At 43.3% G+C, this 20,745-nt stretch overlaps 1 protein-coding gene across 2 annotated transcripts; it reads right to left on the reverse strand.

The window, feature by feature from the left end:
• Positions 1-1,813: 1,813 nt before the first annotated feature.
• On the reverse strand, positions 1,814-17,727 carry LOC128412980 (interferon alpha/beta receptor 2-like). 2 transcript variants are annotated; one of them, XM_053386612.1, is made up of 12 exons: positions 17,576-17,727; positions 13,748-13,844; positions 12,785-12,843; positions 9,481-9,522; positions 9,227-9,347; positions 7,943-8,014; positions 7,617-7,697; positions 6,035-6,207; positions 5,065-5,207; positions 4,277-4,439; positions 3,923-4,044; positions 1,814-3,097 (listed from the first exon to the last, which is right to left on the reverse strand). In XM_053386612.1, exons 3-12 carry the CDS (start codon positions 12,825-12,827, stop codon positions 2,369-2,371), a joined length of 1,689 nt encoding a protein of 562 aa, XP_053242587.1. In that variant the 5' UTR covers positions 12,828-12,843; positions 13,748-13,844; positions 17,576-17,727; the 3' UTR covers positions 1,814-2,368. The 2 variants fall into 2 exon arrangements, with proteins under 2 accessions (XP_053242587.1, XP_053242588.1); XM_053386613.1 differs by lacking the exon at positions 17,576-17,727 and adding an exon at positions 15,546-16,612.
• Between the last annotated feature and the right edge of the window lie 3,018 nt (positions 17,728-20,745).

Genomic DNA, 20,745 nt, shown 5'->3' on the forward strand with positions numbered 1-20,745 from the left:
AAATTAGCTGTGCAACTCAGTTTTCCCAATAGATTAGCCCATGCCTTCCTCACAAAGGGTTATGTACCACAAGGAAAATGAAGTGAACAAAATAATTTCAGATTACTTTAGTAAAACTTATGTGCAAAGTGAGTACAGTTATGATACTTCAAGACATACAAAATTATTAATCCTTTAAAATAGGTACAGAGAAAATACATATAATACTGAGGTAACTGCAAGAACTTCCGCTGGGTAAGAAAATATTCTGGCATTATTTTTCCTTAGTCCAGTTATGGCAAGAACCTCAACCTGCTCTTTCAAGTACTGGACAGCAGGTCTGCTCCCGTGAAGCAGGCAGTTGTTCTCAGAATGCTCAGAAATCACACAGAACATTGCAAGGAAGGGTGTTCCTCTTTCCCGCTGTGAAGGAATGAAACTATTTAAACCATTTTGTGTCCTGTTTGGGGTTGTCAAAGAGTTTTAGTTTGTTCTGACAAGGAGGATCAGAAGATCACAGAAAAGTCCACTGTTCAGTCCAAGAACCTGACATCTAAGAGGAAAATAAAACTTAAACACTATTGTAGGAGAAGTCCCAAGAAATTACACAAAAGAGAAAGCGAAAAAGAAGTCTCCTGCCTTTCTGACTGCCCAAAATGTTGGGAGGATACATTTAAAATAACGCGTGCAAATAAAGCTTGCAAAGAATGCTAAAATGAAGAAAAATGCTAACAGGCTGCTATGCATCCAGACTCCAGGAACAGAAGTTGCCAAACACTGTCATAGTTTAGGCCAGGTTTAGCTGGATGCTTTTCCCCATGTTGTTTTCATTTCCTGTAATGGTTAATGTTCAAGCTGTTTTAAAATAAGCCCTTCCTGTGCCTCTGCATGGAACATCTTTACAGTAACTGTTTAGAGAGCTGCTATACAAATCCATTGAGCAAATGTTACATTTGTTTTGCTCTAACTGTGTATGGCATGGCTATTCGCTCCATGCCTTCTTGCCTTATTTATTTATAAAAATGATTTATATACCATTGTATTATTTAAAAAAATCACAGCAGTTTACAACGATATTAAAAAAACCCATACAGTAAAACAATAAAAAGTTAAAACCAAGTTAAGGCAAAAATAATTAAAAACAACCATCAGTACAGCATTGTGTACTGCACAGCATTGTGTACTTCAATTGCCTGCACAGGCCAGGTGGAATAGAAACATTTTCAACAGGCGTTTAAAAGTTGGCACAGAAGGCACTCACTGAATCTCTCTTGGCAGAGTAGGACTGGGTTGATCACACTAAAGGCTCGCATTCGTGAGCCTACCACTAAGCTATACAGAAGTTGCCTGACCAGAAATAAGGCCAGTGGCTCCTGTCCATTTCAGGGACAATGTGGAGCAGACAAATGGTGATTAAACACATCTCTGCTCAAAATCCCTCTCCCCCTGCACAGAGTAGCTGCAACAAGCTTTTTAGACCCAACAAGGTTATAGCAGGGGCCCAGTACATTCATCATCCATCAGCCATTATTTCTGTGTTCAACATGATGATCTTGCACAGTATGAAGAAGGCTGTAGTCTTGATTACAGGAATGTTGAGGGAAATGTCTTCACATTAAATGGTTTTAAACTTCATGCAACTCAAGGGTGTTATGAAGATGGCAACATCCATTCCAGACCATTGCTACAATCAGATTCTCTAGAATGAGAAACTGATAAAAGATTATCCCACTACGACAGGCAGGAAGAGTTCAAGGACAATAGTATACCTTTTTGCCTCCTTTCGAACCACATCGCTGGAGCCCTTGTCAAGCAAAGGATCACACAGAACTTGCCAATAATATAAGGAAGGGTGAGAGTTACTTCATCCTCATAAAGAAAAACAGACATGGGTACAAATAGGACCAGTGAAAAAGGACAACTGAAGTGCATGTCCAAGTGTGAGTTGACAGATATTAAATGTGATGGCAGTAACATTCCGGTTCACAAAATAAACTGAGGTATAGATAAAGGGCTATGAACCCTGGGAGTCTAAAAGATCACTGGCAGGAAAACAGAACCATTCTGGAACAATTACCAGCAAAGTGTTGTATCATGCCTAAGAACACTTGAAGATCAAGCGCAATGGTTGATCATTGTAACAAGAGAAATTCATCCTCAAGACAGGCAAGGTCTCTGTTATTTTGGAAGACAATTAGTCCATGGGATTGCCAAAAACCACTGAAGAGCATACCATATTAATGCTACAGAAATTAACAACAGCGCTGCATTTTCATATGTACTTGTACAATATTGATAGCATTAGATAGCAGATCCCACCCAGTCCCATGACATGGGAATACATTGTTTTACTGGAAGCTGAAAAATGCTAACTTGAGCATTCATTGATTCATCTGCTCATGTATTCACCAACACAGTCCGTTTCTGAATCCGATGACTCACTTTCTCCAGACCCATTAGAATTTTGCCAGGAACAAGAGAGGTTATGAATGTCAGAGTTCTGCATTTCTAGCGCATCAGTGAAATGTTTCAGTTCAAATGCATCAGAAACACACAAATCTTTCGAGTCTGCTGCATCCTCTTCGAAAGGGCTTAATGTTGCAGGAATGTCCATATTTTTGCCAGATATTCCTAGCACCACAGTATTTAAGTTTACGTTGGAACAGCTGCTGCACTCCAGGTCTGGCTCATTAGCGGAGTCCACTTCAGGAGAAGGATGAAATATTTGAATTGTTGGGCTTTCTTCTTTGCTAATATCATTCGGAAGGTTTTCTGCTTCAGCATCTACAGGTTTAGGCATTTCACTTGGAGCAGATGAGCAGCCTATGAGCAGAAGCTTTTCTGTTTCATCATCCTGGGGGTCAGCTATTGTACTTGTAGTGGATGAGCAGTCTAGGGACGGTGGCTCTGCATTGTCCTCCTGCGAGCAGGACTTTGAAGTCTGCCCCAAAAAACCATGTGCAGTATATAAATCATCATTTCCAGCAACGCTTTCACTGTCCTCTTCATCGGAATCGTATCCACATACTTTTTTTTTACTTTCTTGGGTGACCTGGACGGTGTGCACTTCTTCCGGTTCTGATTTAAAAAGGGAATAGTCTAATTTTGGTGTGATGCTCTGAAAAGAAAAGCAATTTTGAAATTTACAGATGCAAAAAATAAAATAGATGCCTTCAAAAAAGATAGGGGTGTGATACATAGTTGAATATTAATATTAATAAATATTAATTGGATGTCGATAGTTTGGCCTTAATCCCGAAACCCTCCACAGATGTGAGAATCTTTTGGCTTTCATTGGGATTTGCTTCCATTTTCAATAAAGGGGGTTTTGTTGAAAAAGCCCTGAACAGTCTGGTTCTTTCTTCATTTACTTATTCCAGCTTTTTATGGTCTTGAGGCCAGATACCCGGGACACAAGGCTAAATGTAAATGTTGTGGTGCTGTTGATTACAAGTCCTATCAAACAACCACAACAACAACAACAACAGAATATTCAAACACAATAAAACATTAAACATTAAAAACTTCCCTAAACAGGTCTGCCTTCAGATGTCTTCTAAAGGTCAAACACAGTAGTTGTTTATTTCCTTGACATCTGATGGGAGGCCGTTCCACAGGGCGTGCACCACCACCAAGAAGGCCCTCTGCCTGGTTCCCTGTTACCTCGCTTCTCACAGTGAGGATCAAGTGTTAACAGGATAGAGAAACTGGTCAGATTATTTGTACATCACTGACAGCAGCTCTCCAGGCAGAGAGGGCAAACTCTCATATCACCTGACCCTATGAAACTGGCATTGACCCTGGGACTGACCCTTAGGTCTTTTCAACAATGAATGTTTCATGAAAAGAAGATAGAAAATAAATAAAATTCTATATACATACATACAGTAGAGCTTATTAAGCTATTTATCTTAAAAAAAGAATCCGTCTCAAGGCTACATACCAAGACGCTTGGCCATTTCCTCCATCTTAAGCAAATAACACCGGTTTTATACAGGACAAATAGAATGAGTACTACTGCCAACGATATTAATATGCCAAACAACGCTGGTAATATAATATGACCTGTAAGATAAAAAGAAGGTGATTAAAGAACAGTGAATATGTGGGCTATTGTGAAACACTCTGGTTTTATTGGGCACACAGAGCACTAGATTACCAAAATTCATAATTTTTTTTTTAAACCATTACTTGAAATACTAAAATCAATAATCTATTATTAGTGTTTTTAAATTAAGAAAATAATTGTTTTAAATTAATTCTCTGCAACCCCTCCCCACCCCTTAATTCATTATACCTGATATATTATTGGAGCTGAGGATAAGGCATTTGGGGACAGACGGAGTGCACTGACTATTTAGACTTGTTTTCACATCAACAGCAATACAATAATTTGTATTGAAACTCAAATCTCCAATGACAGTGTGGAAACTCTCTTGTCTGGTTGTATTGACAACACGCTAGAAAAGAAGAAGAAAAAGATTGACAATTGAATGTGGGGATAATTACACTAGCCTATGTCATGGGCTATTGAAAGGATACCTATGAAAATGTTTCCTAAAGTGCTCTGGAAACACAAAAAGCTATATATAAGTAACATTATCATTTCTCTTCATCTGCTAAATATTTGCCTTGCCAATTCTTCTTGCAGCAACAGTGCAAAGGCACAGCAATACCAACGTAGCCTCCGGCCTTTGGACTCTGCTGGTTTAGCTGCTGCTATACCCAATCCTCACGTAACTGGCTTGGGAAGTGGCCTACCCTATTAATCCAAAACATCTCAATCCAGCAATTCCTGCTGGCATTCCAAAATATATACAGCCCTTCTGGTCTATCTCAATGTCAACAGCCACTGAAAGGGCAAAACATGGGGAGCTGCCCACTCCATTGAAGTGAATGGGTGAAACCCACCCAGACAGGAACTCTAGGCATGCATTGGAGGATAGACAGGGCTATAGATCAGGGAGCAGAACCATTAAGTTCAGATATACCTGAACTAGAAACAGAAATAGCAGCTTTCTTACAGATGAATTGAATTAATTTTGATACTGTCTACCATTTCCCTTTTAATCATAAGCAACCGACCTTTTCCTTGACACTGTCTCTTATCACTGTGACCGTATAATCAAGCTCTTGGTATACATGAAGTAACGAGGCTGAAAGTTTCACTGTCACATTTGCGCAGCTTGGACAAGCAGAAATCTCAAACTGGGGTGGTGTTAGGCATGCTGTTGAATAAAGAAAGGAAGAAAAGAAGGAATCAATGTGGTTGGGAAGCTCTGCCCTAGAGAAATTAATGAAATTACAATCCAATGCACTACTAACTTGGACATAAGATCTCAAATGAAATGATACAACGTTCTCCCAGGTATGCTTCTTTCAGATTGAAGGCTAAATAGGTACGGCGGGGCTTCTATTGATTAGAAATTTCCCCAAACCGACCTTTAAGCCTCTTAACTTGTTGGCCTTCAGCCTTCTTTGATCCTCATTTCTGCTCCCGAAAGCCTGCTCTGAATATGGCACCTAGTCCTGTGTTCTGATCTTAGTGGGGTGTAGTTTGCCATTCATTCCATTGAAAAGCAAGAGGATGCCCATTGAGAGCTGGAGATAAAGCTTGTCAGAACCATGAGACCTCTTGGCACTTAAAGAACAATGATCTAAATAACTGAAAATAATATACTGAAGAAGGAGCGAGTCTTGGGGGTTTGGGGGGCTAGAATTGCATGAGGTTGCTGGTGCCAGGGCTCTGCATGCTCTGGCACCCGGGGGCGGTGAGTAGGCGGAGGCGGGGCTGGCGCACGTCCCAGGGGTGTGGCGCACTGTTCGCAGTGGGAGGGTGCGCGGCGCGTGTCCGGGGGGGCAGTGGTAGTGCGTTCCCTCCGCCCGTGGGGCAGGGCACTGACAGCTTTGGAGCCTGCTGGGAGCTGACCTAGTGGGGGTTGACAACTGGCCTCTACCTTCTGCCTTGGCCAGTGTGAAACCTGTGTGGTTGACAAGGACTTATAGGAAGCATAAGGCATGTGCTTCAAACATAAATAAGGAGCAAATTACTTACTGTCAGCATATGGACTGAACTGAATAGCTGAATAATGTACTCCACTTTCTGTGACCTGATCCACTACAATTATGTATGCCTTGCAGGGATCTGTGAACTCTTTTGTCAAGTTACAGAATGAACGTGTGATATTGGAACACTCTGCGACAATCTTCATATTTGGTCTGGGATAACTGTAAATGGAAACAAGAAGGAGCCAATCAGTACTTCCCAACTGGATATAAAGCAGAAATTCAAAAGCGTCACATGAAAGTTGTCCAGAATGCCGGAGTGAGATGAAGCATATATTTACTCACCCTCATCCCCTAATTTGATATGAAGTGTCCCATTCTGTGAGAAGGATGTCAGTGCAAATGTACATTTGGTGGCTTTTCAAATACTGTGGTACCTTGGTGACGTCATGGGGGAGCTTCCAGTTGTATTTGCATCAACAAGCTCCTCCCATTGGTTGTTAACCCTGTTATGACTCCCAGCTGTGTGGGATGGAGTCGTGTATTGCTGTTTAATCCAATGCCTAAGCCAGTACTACTCACATGCTGTAACCAATAAAAGTTGTGGCCTAATTTTGCCCATTAACCTAAAATAATGTGTCTGTGTGTCTTATTATAATTCTATGCGGGTGGAGGGTCCTCGACTCACAAATGCTTCCTTTGGACTCCTCTACTGCCACCTCCAGTGATGAGAGAAGGGCAGAGAGCTGTATTTGTGGGTGGGCAGAGTGAGAGAGATGGCTTTTAGGTCTGTGGGAAGGCAGTGCAGGAGGGGCAATTCCTCTCTTAGCGTGCAGATGACTCAGTATTTATCCAGTTTATGGATGCATATCCCCAGCCAATACAAAGGTCTTGTCTATCTCCAGAACCAAGTAGCTCCTTCCCTCTGCTCTTTCTTGCTCAGTTCCTACTAACGGTTGCCTTTCTCATTTCCATCCTGTGTTTCTTTGCCACAAACATCCCAAGACCATCTCTTCTTTACAGGGGATAGGGCAGTGGTGTCCAAACTTTTTTCAAAGAGGGCCAGATTTGATGAAGTGAAGGGCCGTGAAGGCCGACCCAAAGTTGTTGCCCTTTTTTTAGGATTGAAGTTGTTGACCTTTTTAAAGGATTTTACCCCAGGAAATAAACTGCCCACAGGGGCCTGATTAAACTGACCGGCAGGACAATAGAGGCAAACAGAGGTGTATATTTTTCTCATGCTGCACCACTGGGACTTTGGCTCCAGCCAAGACTGAACACTGTAGTTCAAGTTAGTCCTCTAGGCTGCAGTACTTCCTGAGTATTGTCAGCTGGACCCAAAGCCAACCCTTGTGTACCAGGCCACATTAAGGCATAGCCAAGGACTGAAGAAGCTGGGGCCCTCCACATGCTGTGGAATGTCAACTCTCATCAGCCCAAGCCCACACAGCAGATGGTACAGAATGATGGGTGTTTGAGTTGAGCAAGATGTGGAGGGCCTCAGGTTTCCTGCCCTTGCCCTAGCCTTGGAGTCTGCGTCTCAGCCGCTGCATCTCATCTTGTGTGAGGACTGTGCCTAGTTCCTACATATTGCCTTGGATCTCAACATCTGCTTGCCTTTGAGTGCTTACCGGTCTTTGCTGCTTTTGGACCATGCACCAGCTGGACAAATGGCCAGCTCCCCAGATACTGGAGCCTCATTTTGCTGGGACCTGGCAAGAAGGAGAAGAGAGGGTGTCTGTCTGAAGCAAGTTCCCAGGGGAGAGCAACCCCCAAACATAATTTCTTTTCCAGGACCAGCTACCAATTGCTCCTAGAATTCAATTACTTGTGCTTCCATTCAGAAACATGTTAGATTTCCCCTGGGAATTTGCCCCCAAGTTTGCCCTGATTGGGAAACATCACAAGGACAAACATATACGTATGAGTACTGACTACTAAAATATGCCTTACTTACTTGGACTTACTGAAAGAAGAATCATGCACCTGGTTTCTTCCCGCTGATTTTGATAGCCAAGGACAAACTGAGCTTTCAAAGGGGAGAGAAGCATATTGGAGGATTAATTTATTCTTATCTGTCTCCTGTGAGGAACTCTGTAGGAAGATCAACCTGTGACTCTTCCCTTATGTTAGTTTATGTGCAAATCAGATAATGTGCTTTGTTAATTGACCAAATAGAGGGGTGTTTGCTTCCTAATGGCTAAATGCTGTCACCTCACCCAAGTCCAGGTCTCATCTCTCTTACCTTCCTGAGAACTATGAGGCAGACTTGAGTAACAGCTGGTTATTATAGCTGCATCAATAGGAAACACAAACCTGAAATGACTGTTCTCCTATGAGGCCTCAGCACAGCTTGATACCTAAATAACAGTTAATGCAGCCTCATGTGAATGTCTGGTTTTGGATCTTTTCTATTTTGTTTCCATGCTGACCATTTCATGACTGCTGTCTTAAGACTGCAGTCAGATGCCCACTTGCCTGGGACTCTCATTGCAATGAGACTGACTTCTGAGAAGACGTAGAAAGGATAGCACTGCAGGTCTATTGCAGCAAGACCAACAAAGAGTCTTGTAACATTTTGGAAACTAAGTAAATTACTTATGGGATAAATTTTCATGACTGAGAATCCACTTTACCAGAGGCATCAAATGCTGGCCCAGCTACCAGTCAGATGTGGAAACAGGCCCAATCCAGCCCCACCTGTCATTCCAAACTGGAGTTGTCACAGCAACAAAACACAATTTTCCTGCCCCTGACCCCACCTTCCACCCTAGCTGGTGAAATCAATGGGACTCTGGATGTGGTGTGGCTTTGTCACTCTGCCAAGCCCCACTGCCATCCCACTGGGGTCCGGATTGCACTCTTATTCTTGTTAGCTCCCCCCCCCCTTATTGCTGTTAATTTGCTTCCATCAAAGTTTGGCTTGACTTAGCACGTATTGAACTTAATGATCATGTGACCCCACATGTGCAGGTTTCCCCCTCTACAGCCATGTGTCATGTGCCATATCTTCTAAGGATAATAGTTCATGCCTCTGATAAAGTGGAACGCAGTCTGCAAAATCACATGCCATATCAAATCTGTTAAGTCTTTAAGCTGCCAGAGAACTCTTGGTTTCTGTTCTTCATATGACAGGACCTTAACTAGATACATCCAAACCAATAATGATCTTGTACCATATATCAGTCATTCATAATAATTTACAAAACGTGGGAATATATTTTAGGAAAAGCATAGGTACCTTCTCTCTTTATACATCACATTGTAGCATGTGGCTGTCCCTGTATTATTTCCAGCTTCCCATGTTAAAATGTACTCAAAATCCTCTGCCTTCATTTTCAACTTGAGTTCAGCAGATGTTTCTTGTGGGGCAAAATAGAATATACAAAGTTCATCAATCATACATGATGAAATAGCTGTGTATCTTGCTGCTCATTCCCAACAAAATACAATGTGAACCTGGCAGCAAATGTTAAGTACTTTAAAAATACTTACCAATTAAATTGCACAGAGCAGAAATCAGAGCACCGATGTACACTATAAATTAAAACAATATATGCATGAGGGGGGGAATAAAATCTGTTCAATGTAGAAAACATACATAACACTGTTTGTATGCCGAGTGGAATGTACTTCCTGGGAAAAGAACTCAAAGGACAAGATTTGTTGCTATCACTCCAAATGGGGGGGGGGGTGGAAGTGGACTTTTGGGGAAGTTTGAAAATGTGTGCTAAGTCAGGGTGACCTTGAGAGGGGCTAGTCACCTCTATTCCCCCTCTCCTCCTCTATGCCTCCTAGTTCTAAGCAATCTATACTCCACCTCCTTCCAACCCCACATTTCAATCTTTCTCCTTCCTAGGTTTTAAATCTCCAATTGTGTCCAAAGTATTTCAAGTTTCTATATATGCAGCTATCGATATAAATCATGCCAAGTAAGTACAATGTAAATTAGCATAATTTATTCTGCAGGTTCAAATTTCTGCTTGTGTGGACCATGGGGAGGTGGTTGTTGTTGCAATCAGAGCAGACAGATCCCACCCACAAAGAAGTAATATACTGTATTTTTAGCCCTATAGGACGCACTTTTTCCCCTCCAAAAATGAAGGGGAAATGTGTGTGTGTCCTATGGGGCGAATGCAGGCTTTCGCTGAAGCCTGGAGAGCGAGAGGCGTCGGTGTGCACCGACACCTCTCGCTCTCCAGGCTCCAGGAAGCTATCCGCAAGCCTTATGCGCCAGGGGGGAGATCCCCCCGGGAGCGCAAGGCTTGCGGGCGGCAGCCTGCAGCGCTGAGCACGGGGCACCCTCCGGACGCCCCGTGCTTCGCGCAGGTGTCCACAAGCCTTGCACGCCCGGGCGGAGATCCTCCCGGGTGTGCAATGCTTGCAGGCAGCAGCCTGCAGCGCGGAGCACGGGGCGCCCTCCGGAGGACACCCCGTGCTTCGCGCAGGTGTCTGCAGCCTGCCGCCTGGCGCGTGGGGCGCCCTGAAGCAGAGCACCCCTCGTGCCGGGCAGACATCGGCCAGCCCCACAAGCTCGGGGGACAGCGGGGAGGCGCAGCGCCGCCATCCCACTGTTCCCCAACCTGGTTTTGGGGGGGAAATAAAGGGGGGGAAATTTTCCTTTATTTCCCCCCCCCCCAAAAAAGTAGGTGCGTCCTATGGGACGGAGCATCCTATGGGACGAAAAATACGGTAGCTTCTGCATGGGGACCCCCATAGCTGGTTGGGGTGAGAATATGCGCAGCATCTGCTCAGATAGGGCTCCTCCACATTCAGCTGCTGGGTGACCTTGGGCCAGTCACACTTCTTTGAAGTCTCTCAGCCCCACTCACCTCACAGAGTGTTTGTTGTGGGGGAGGAAGGGAGAGGAGATTGTTAGCCGCTTTGAGACTCCTTAAGGGGAGTGAAAGGCGGGATATCAAGTCCAAACTCTTCCTCTTCTTCTTCATACATATCTATGAGTTGCTAGTGTTAAGTCAGAACCCTTAAAAGGTGGTGGCCTTTCTACTTCCCCAACATCACACTTGTAACAGAAGACATGCTAAATATTGGCCTTTCTGCTACTTTCTGTTTAGCTTCATGCTGCCAGATGGTTGTTAGGGTCCTTCACCAAAAGCTGTTTCGCCTTACCCATTTTACTGTTTCTATTTAAGCATATGGACCAACAACCCTAGATTTTGAAGAATTATCTCTGTCTGTCATCAACGCTTTAAAACAGGGTAGATGTGCTTTTGAGAAAGTTGCTGAAAGGGGTTACAACGGATGAGATACTCAAAGGATGGTCAAACAGTGTGGGGAAGAGGAATTTCAGTCTGACAGGGTGTAAATAAATATGGGTAGCGCTTCAGTGAAATGACCTCCATTTCTTACTATAGTACCGTATTTTTTGCACCATAACACTCACTTTTTTCCTCCTAAAAAGTAAGGGGAAATGTCTGTGCGTGTTATGGAGGGAATGCCTACGGATGGCATGCCTACGGATTTTCCTCCTCTAAAAACTACGTGCGTGTTATGGTCAGGTGCGTGTTATAGAGCGAAAAATACGGTATCTCTATATACAAAGTTTCCTGTTTATTATCTGTAGGACAACACATATCACATTTAATTTATAGGATATTTTCATACCAGTTCTCCATTTGTTGATATGTATTAAACAATGTATTGATCTTCCAAGCAGTATTTTTTGGAAATGGCACACAAATCACCAAAAAACAAAGATCCGGTGCAATACATGTTAAAGCCTGATTTGAACATGCCCTTCCTTTTCCTCATTCTTTTTGCAAAAAGAAACATTATAAACAGGTGTAAACAGCATTGGCTAAGAGGACTACGTGAACCAGAAGCAGGACTGCAGATCTATTCAGATGGGACTTTTTACCTTTATACTATCAGTACTGCAGTGGATCTCAATCTGAAGTACACCTTTAACAGCAGTGTTAATTCTGCCAGTCTGCAGAATCAAAGGGCAATAAGTGCTGTGTCACCTCAGGGGCTGAGGCCACCATCCCACAAAGCCGTGTTGCGTTTGCTTAAAGAGGAGAACTGTGCATACAGCTGAAGGGGCCATTTAAGTTTATACTACAACTACATACAAAAATGAGCAGGGAAACTAGCTGGGCAGTTCAGCTGTGAAAGTAGTTGCATTAAAATCACAAAATACACCTCCCAAAAAGAGGTGCAACCACCTTATTATGCCACTCATCTGTAAGACTGCAACATAATTAATTGAAACGGGAGAGGAGGGTCATTGGCTCTAATTCGTCAGATGGAGAATGCTTCTGCCTAACATAGCTCATACTGCAGTAAAATTACTTAAGTCTCTCTTATATTATTTTAACAAGAGAAAGTCCAAAAACTGACAAAGAATGGCTAAAACGCCTTTCAAAAACAGGAATGCCATTGTTGCAGGACTCCTGACACAACCGTGATGTTACAGGTGTTTCCTTGTGGTTTCAAGCAAAAACCACAAATTTAGAGAAACTTGCTTCTGAGTAAACACGCACAGGATGAGGCTGCACATTCCTTAGGTGTATCCCATTGACCTAAATGGAATTTTTAAATGCTTAGTTTTGGCTTTGTGATTCCATCTCTTTTAGTGACTGAACACAAGTACATTTTCCCCTTATGGCAAGAGACTCAGGCAGTCTCGATGTATTTTCACTTCTTGGTGAAAGTTGTCTTCACTGAGCCATCTATGATTAGAAGTTAATAATCAAATTTATTTGGCAAAGAAAAAGAACCTGTAGCTGAGACAAGAAAGGAGGGTTGGGAGCCTAAATTATTTCTAGACTGAACTCACCAAATTTGTAGAAATGTAGTGGTCCCATGAAAAATGCCATCATAGTTTAAAACCGCATCCTAGAAGCAGGAAGAGCACAAACAAACAGGATGCAGATGCATTTAAGATCAATGAGGGGCAGTACAAAGCTTAGAATACAAAGAGTATCTTCAAATTTTAAAAACAGGCATTCAGGCAGGCAGTAAAACAAGCTTTCTGCTCTGTACGAGACAGAGTTCTTTTCTGCTTACAATGGGAAACAGCTTTTTTTAATGAATTCTGAGAGTACACTAAAGGATCCTCTTTCTTCTGTTTACAGCCTAGTGTATTAGCAAATCACAAGTACAGTTCCCTGAAAGAGCTTCTACAATATCTGCAGAATAAATGTGTGGCGCAACCACAGGTGCAGAGTCAGCAAGTTCAACGGTTTGCTTTCCATGTCTAAACTTACAGCAAGTCTAAGGATATGGGGGCAAAGGTCTCCAACCTTCTCTCCTTTTGGAGGGTGTGTGTGTGTGTTAAAATTACCCTTACACAGTTTTCACTTAATACTCACCTTCAGCCATGATTGGGAGGGCCAAAAGGCGAACCTAACCTGATGGCAGCAGCATCACCACCAAATATCAGAATGGTGTGGAGGCAGGTGGAGGTCAAGGTTGTGCAGGAGCCCTGCCAGAAGCAACTTATTGTTTCCATTTGCGTACCTCCACAGCCGTAGCCTTGCTACTCTCCTGCTCTGCCCTAGTACCAGGCAGTGATGATGCTGCTGCTGCTGCTGCTTGGAGGCCAGGCCCACAACAGCTCACCTCCCTGCTGGCTACTCCTGGATTCAACTGAGTAGATTTGTTATTGGGAAAATGGCAGAAATTGAGAATCAAATTTATTTGGCAAAGAAGAAGCAGGAGCCTCTGAAGGCTGCTCAAACAAGAAGCAAATGAAGTGATGGGGACCCAAAGAGCTCAATTCTTTCTAGGTTTAACTCACCAGGTTTGCAGAAATGCAGTGGTCCCATGGAAAGTGTCATCATAGTTTAAAATCACATCCTACTGGGTGATCCCTACTGCTGACGTAACTCTTGCATCTGCAATCAAATGAAACTCTTTTCAGATAAAAACAATGTTCAACCTGAACGGTTAACACTAAAATACAGCGTAACATCTTTAGTCTGACTTCTCAGGAGGCAAAGTTACTGGCAGGCTTGCAGTATTCTTGTACACACAATACAGTTTGGGATTTTCCTTAAACAGGTACTCCTTTGTCAAATGGGAAATCAACCTTGTGCCTATTCCCTTCATAGGGTTCAGGAACAGCTTGAAACACAGCATGTAAAAATAACCAACAAAATTGGACAACAGGTAAACACATCCACATTCAGAAAGAATATTAGGTGATTAACTATGGTTCAGCAAATGATCCTGTACATGAGATGTCATACCGGCACTCATAGGCTCAGCTCTCCTGCTTTACTCCTCATTCAGTCAAGTGAGAATACAAACTATGGTGTTACTGGCTTTGTGTTACTTTTGAACCAGCACATTTAGTTCTCTCCAAACCATGATCTGACCCTAAGCTTTGTTCTTGGCTTCTGAATGTTGATTTGCTTGTGATAAATAAATCTCAAGCATGGCTTTAGATGTGGTTTGTGATCCTACTCATTTAAGGAAGGAGAAAACAGAAGTGCTCTATTCACCGGCATGGAGCTTGTGCACAGGGTTTATTTAATCATAGTTAATGGCTTAGCATGACATCTAAATTCAGCCCATATGATAAACAGGTACCATATTCTTTTACTCTAGTTTAAGACAAACATTTTGTAAATGCCTTCACAGTAGGCCAGTGATATGGTTCCTTGCGATGTCCTTGACAAGCAGACACACAGCAAGCTGCAACACCTGTTAACTGCAGCTACACCATCATGCAATTCCTGGGAAAGACTGAAGTGGCAAAATAAATGTTTGTCTCTCTTTTCCCCCTGAACTGTTCCTGGCTAGAAGCATAGTCCAGTTTTAAGTTAGCTGTACATGTGTGTAGATTCCTTAGACAACCCAAGTGTGTGCAGGAATGTTTTCTCTCTTTCTGTGAAGTGTGAGAAGGGAGAAATTCCACACTCCTCCATTCTTTCATCAATGCAGCTAGACTTGGTTCCAGAATCCCTCCTGCCACTGCAAATCCCTTCCCTAATCTGAGACTAAGCCAAGTTGGGGGGGGGGATATCTACTGCATGATTGTATCCAGACCCTTAACTTGCTTTGCCCTTTGCTGGTATGCTAGTAGATATGGTAAGGGAGACTCTCTGTTGTGCATTTTTTTTTTTTTACTAGCTGACTTTTCTAATAATCTGAGTGCCCTGGATTGTGTAAAAACCATTTTAAATATCATTTGTGGATGCACCCTGACAAAAGCTTTGTCCTCTAAATCAGCCAGTCCCATTTTCTTTTTAAATCTGATCAGTGAGTGACCCCACATTAAGAGAAGTTAGTAATTGCAGCATAAACTACACCTGCTCATATTTTGATGTCTGCAGAAGCATATTACGAAAGGAAGATGTCTAATCTCTGCTTCAGATATCAGAGAGAAAGAAGGCAGGGAGCATTTGGAGATTTCTCTCTCCATCGACTTTCCCCCATTCAAATATCTTCAGCCTTAATACAAGATGAGCTGCATCTCAACACTTCTAGCATAAGCTATTTCTACAGATATCCCTTCTACTACAAAATGAGTCCTGTCCTCTGTTTGAGACTACACTTAAGAAGGCATCAAATTAATTAAACACCAAGCTTACTTTTAAAAACTTTCACATGAGGTGCTTGGTATAAGGTTGAAAGCATCAGGAAAATACCCTGGTTTCTGGTGAAACTCACACATCTAAAGACAATACTGTAATGTTTAAGTAATCACCATTTCCCTTTCACAAGAAGAGACTTAACAGGAAGTGAGTGGCAATGAAACCATAGGGCCTCAATTTTGAGTACAGTAAACACATTTAAAATTGCACTACATGTCTTCCTTTCACATGACAAGCCAACAGCCCTTTGAGGCAAAAGGAATTGTGGTCCCTTCCAACTCTATAATTCTATGATTTTGTGAATATAGAGATTGAACGAAGAAAGCTGTATATTTCAAAAATGCTCTGTAACGACTTTTAGGATTAAATTAAGCATGATGGTAGTTGCCATGTTTTCTCATTCACATAAACCAGAGATAGGGATCCAGACAATGGCCACTCTGCCAGGAGGGCAGGGCCATAATGTCAGGTGAGATAATTTCCTTCACACAATGGCCTGAATTAAAACCAGCCCACAAAATAAAAATTTGGCCATGTAGGAAAGATGCTGAATACAAGCTTCACTTCCCAAGGAACAATCCAATGCTCATTTAAAGCATCTCAATTTTTTCCTTTGCAATGACAACTTTGCCTGTGCCACATCTGACAGCCTATATGACATTAAGTGTGAGGAAGGTGACCATGGCTTAAGGAAAACAGATTCCTAGACCTAACAAGGCACAAAGGCCAGAGGATCTACACTGTTAACATAAAATTCACACAAGATTCACTGACGTCTTCCCATTAATGCAGGTCCATAGGTAAGTAGCATAATGCACAATAAACAATAAGGTCCTTCCCAGCCTTTTAGCATAGCTATCCATCCACCGGATTTTTAATGCCTTCCCAACTATCAGCGAAGGGGGAAATGGGGGCAGCCCCCAAAATCAAAGGAAGCAAGAGAGAGAGAGAGAGAGAGAGAGAGAGAGAGAGAAACGTGGTACTGTACTGAAAAATCCATCTTATTTCAAATAATAACAAATTAAAATGCCTCACACATTTGGTTGAATTCGAACAATTAAAACAATTAAATTAATTAACAATTAAAACAATTAAAATGCCTCACACATTTGGTTGATGACAACCTTCTAGAATTTCTGTTGTCAGCAGAACCTTAATCTTATACCCCTGAAGAAGGCTGTCAACAAGCAAAAGGCTTGGGCACAATTATTACTTGATAAAGATTCATTTTTCAGTACTGTTTCCAGGCTTCTTTTTTTCCTTTTGGATTGCTAGCACAGCCAGAATTTGCCTAGAAGCTAAGCCACACTTGCTAATAGAATAAGATACTTCTTTAATACCAAATTTATGAGCCGTCTTGTGGCTTCATCCTAGCAGTGAGGTCCAATGCCCTTACTAGCACGTCTGCCTTTCAAACTTAAGCTCACTGAAACCGACTGAAATCAATGGGCTTAAAAACAACAATCTTCTAGGAGGAACTGTTTCTTTGCTTCTTACCCAGATTTTACACCTTGCCCTTCCCTCATTATAGGTCAGGGCAGCTCACAAAACAGAATACAATACAAAATCCAGAGAGACTTTAAACACAAGCCAGCAGCCACAAATAACCAGCATCTGGATGGATCATCATCATTAAGGCTTCAGCTCAGGGGACCAGCCCGTTTATTTCAGCTGCCATTTCCTTCGGAAACGGGTCTCCCCACGGAGTTCAAGCCGAGTCCTGCGTGGGGGCACTAAATGGGCGCCCGTTTCGTCCCGCGAGGCGGCGCTAGACGACGCATGAGCGCCGCCATCCCTCGCTAACTTCCTCCCCTCCTTCCCCTTCCTTGCCAGCCTTCAAGGCCCGATCTCTGCGAGGGTCGGCGGAGGAGCCCGGCTTGTCCCGGCCTCCACCGCCTCGCCGAGTAGCTCCTGGCTGCGCGGGGGACCCGCCGAGGCGCAGCCCCAGCCCGATCCCGCCAGCCTCGCTTCCCCTGCGGACACTCGGGCGCCTCGTCCTCGCCTGCCTCCCCTTCGAAGTCGCTCACCTGGCCGCGCCCGAGCGCCCCGCCGCCACTCTCATCCCCGCCGCCTGCACCGCTGCCGCGGCCGAGCCCTCGAGGCTCTCCTGCAGGCGGACGCCATGTCGCTCGCTCGGCAGCCGAGGCGCCTCCGCCGGATCCGAAAGCGGAAAACAAAGGGGTCGGGCCGTCAGGGGGGAAGGCGGGCCTTTGTCTGCTCTGCTTGCGGGGGGGACGGGACTGACTGGGGCCTGGTTGGAAGGAAGGGTGGGTTTTTTAAAATTCTTCCTCCTGTGTTCATCCCCCTGGAAAAAGCCAGCTTACTTTAGCGGTCAGGTTTGTAAGAGGTTGAGCGACAAATTTTAATGCACACCCTGCTTGCGAGTAACGTTTGAACGAGGTGGTGCGTGTCTTGCTCCTGTTCCCTAGCATCTCTGCCCCGTGTCTGCTAAGCCCGGCTGAGTTCAGGGGGACTTGCAGCCAGGTGGGTGATAGGGTTGCAGCCTAATGCAAAAGAATGTAAGCCTTGTCGTGCGGGTCTTACTTTCATTTATTTACCGATTATTAAATTTGAGCCCAGGGCAGCAAGCAACAAGCGAGGAAACGGTAACAATGGCTTAAAAGCAATTCTAATACAGAGGCAGACTGGGAAAGAGCTCGGGTTAAAAGACCGGTTGAAAGTGGAAAGTCATCAATAGGCACCGAAAAAGCACCAGAGGCAGCACCTTGTAATCAAGGGGAGAAAATTCAAGGTCTTGATGCCACAACATTAAAGACCTGATTCAATGAGCTTCATGCCTGAGTGGGAACCTGAACCCTAGTCTTCCAGGTTCTAGTCATACACTCTTAAGTACTACCCCACAATATGGTACAGTATCTGTGATTAAATTATTTTTTTAACTTTTATTAAATTTATATACTTCATTTGAAGAATACAGGATGGTTTATAGCATAAAAATACAAAATGAAAACACAAAATATTATAATAACCAACAAAAACCAGTAACCCCCTCCCACAAATACATTTTAAAAGCCATAGATTGTTTAAGCAGCCAGAGGCCTGGCTATAGAGGAAAAATTCTTGCCTAGCGCCTGCAATCTCAACTATGTGGTATTCAGCGTAGTAAACCACTTCCGCATGGACTTCCACAAGCATTTTTAAACAGTGCTCACTGCAGTGTTTTAATCTGCCTTGAGTCAAAGTTCCTGCACTTGCTTTCTCAAACTGCAGCAAAATCACACACTGCATACAACTCCCTTTTGGATGCCCTCCTTGGGTCACACCCAACACCCTGGCAGGGCCCACTGTTGATGCCTCCCCTTAGAAAATTTTTGTTCCTAGCATTCCAAAAAGCACTAGGAGGCTGGACCTAGCAACCCTTTGAATTGCCCACAATGCCCCTGACCTAGCATCATCCTGTGCTGCCACAGCTGCAAGAGCCCACTGAAAGGAAGGGCCCACCAGAAGGCACTTTCCCCTGCCCCCCTTCAAACCTAGACAACCTAGCCCTGCATCCTGGGTTTCCATCAATTAATTAATTAATTAATTAAATTTGTATACCAACCTTCAGCTGAAGATCACAGGGCAGTTCAAATGCAATATGTCAGCCAACAGGAAATTGAATTGGAGAACATGGAACTGGGTGTGAATTAATGAATATACAGTGGTACTTCGGGTTACAGACGCTTCAGGTTACGGATGCTTCAGGTTACAGACTCTGCTAACCCAGAAATAGTACCTCGGGTTAAGAACTTTGCTTCAGGATGAGAACAGAAATCACGCAGCGGCAGCGGGAGGCCCCATTAGCTAAAGTGGTACCTCAGGTTAAGAACAGTTTCAGGTTAAGAACGGACCTCCAGAACGAATTAAGTTCTTAACCCGAGGTACCACTGTACAATAAATAAATAAGTATGAACTACTGTGAGGCCACCTGAGCCTCAAGCAACAGCCATGGATCCAGAAATACCCACAAGCTGAGTACCCGCCTCTTCAGAGGAAGTGAAACTCCAGCAAAAGCAGGCAACCTTCCATCCATCTGGTCTGCAGAACTAACAGTGCCTCAGTCTCATCTGAATTGAGCTTCAGAAATATAATAGGAGGTAGAGAGGCAAGGCAATCATATGATTATTTGTGTGTTGGGGGGGGGAATAGTGCTTTTATAACTTACTGGTGCAATAAGGTTCAAGGTAACCCACAGATATTGCTAGGAACTTTATGAAACTCATACTTTATTTGAGTGTATAACAGAAATTTTAAATATTTGTATACTTGTACTTTTGCCTGTTTGTTTCATGTTTACTGGATTAACTGTAAATAATGCAAATAACGTAAGTACCAGTTGCTTGGCTGGTATTTTCATGCCCTGATTGTGGTCTTCCTAGAACCAGATTGCCCATTGTGAGAAAGAGAATATCTGACAACATGGAACTTTTGTCTGACCCAGCTGGACTCCCCTTATATTCTTCTGTCCCCAGAATTGGATATTCTATCTCTGGAGAGGGATTATTAATTTCATTATTCTGCCTAATATGGCAGGAGGGACTTCCATTGGCAGTGCTTTAGGCAGAAGGAGCTTTCCATGGGTGGGCAAAGGAAAATGTCTCAAGAGTGGCTTGGCAGGCTGGGCAGATTGTTTTGAACACCACTTCTGGAGTGAGTCCCACTAGGGCCTTTCTAAAACATCCTGTAAATCAAACTTTAAGAAATCACTGAAACTGAATGTTAACTGACAATGTTAGGTCTTTGAGAAGGGGAATCTTTTTCATCGAAACTGTATGCACACTGATTCTTGGTGAGAATATTTGTATTTGCATCTTGTGAGTTTTTTCCTAATCTACTGCAATGCAAGTTATTGTGTTGTCTGAGTTTCTTTTTCAACAGAGCAGCTGGTTTTCTTTTCCTTTTTTAAAAAAAAACTGTACTGAGAAGAAGTTGGTAGATACCCGTCTGTCTCACTACCTCCTCAAGGAAGTGCGGCATTATGTTCTCACATAATGCTAAACCAAAGCAAGGATTAGTGTGTGAGCATGCATGTTTGCAGGTTTCTGGAAAGGAGATAGTGGACGTTGCATTTCTCCCTCAGTCCTCCTGCTGCCACACCACCTAGGCTAAGCCATGGTTTGACTTAACACGTCATTCAAACATGGTAGCGGAGCAGCAGTAGGACCAAGTGAAGAGTGCAGTGGCTGTAGTCTTC

The sequence above is a fragment of the Podarcis raffonei genome, chromosome 4 (assembly GCF_027172205.1).
Source record: "Podarcis raffonei isolate rPodRaf1 chromosome 4, rPodRaf1.pri, whole genome shotgun sequence".
Classification (NCBI taxonomy): domain Eukaryota; kingdom Metazoa; phylum Chordata; class Lepidosauria; order Squamata; family Lacertidae; genus Podarcis; species Podarcis raffonei.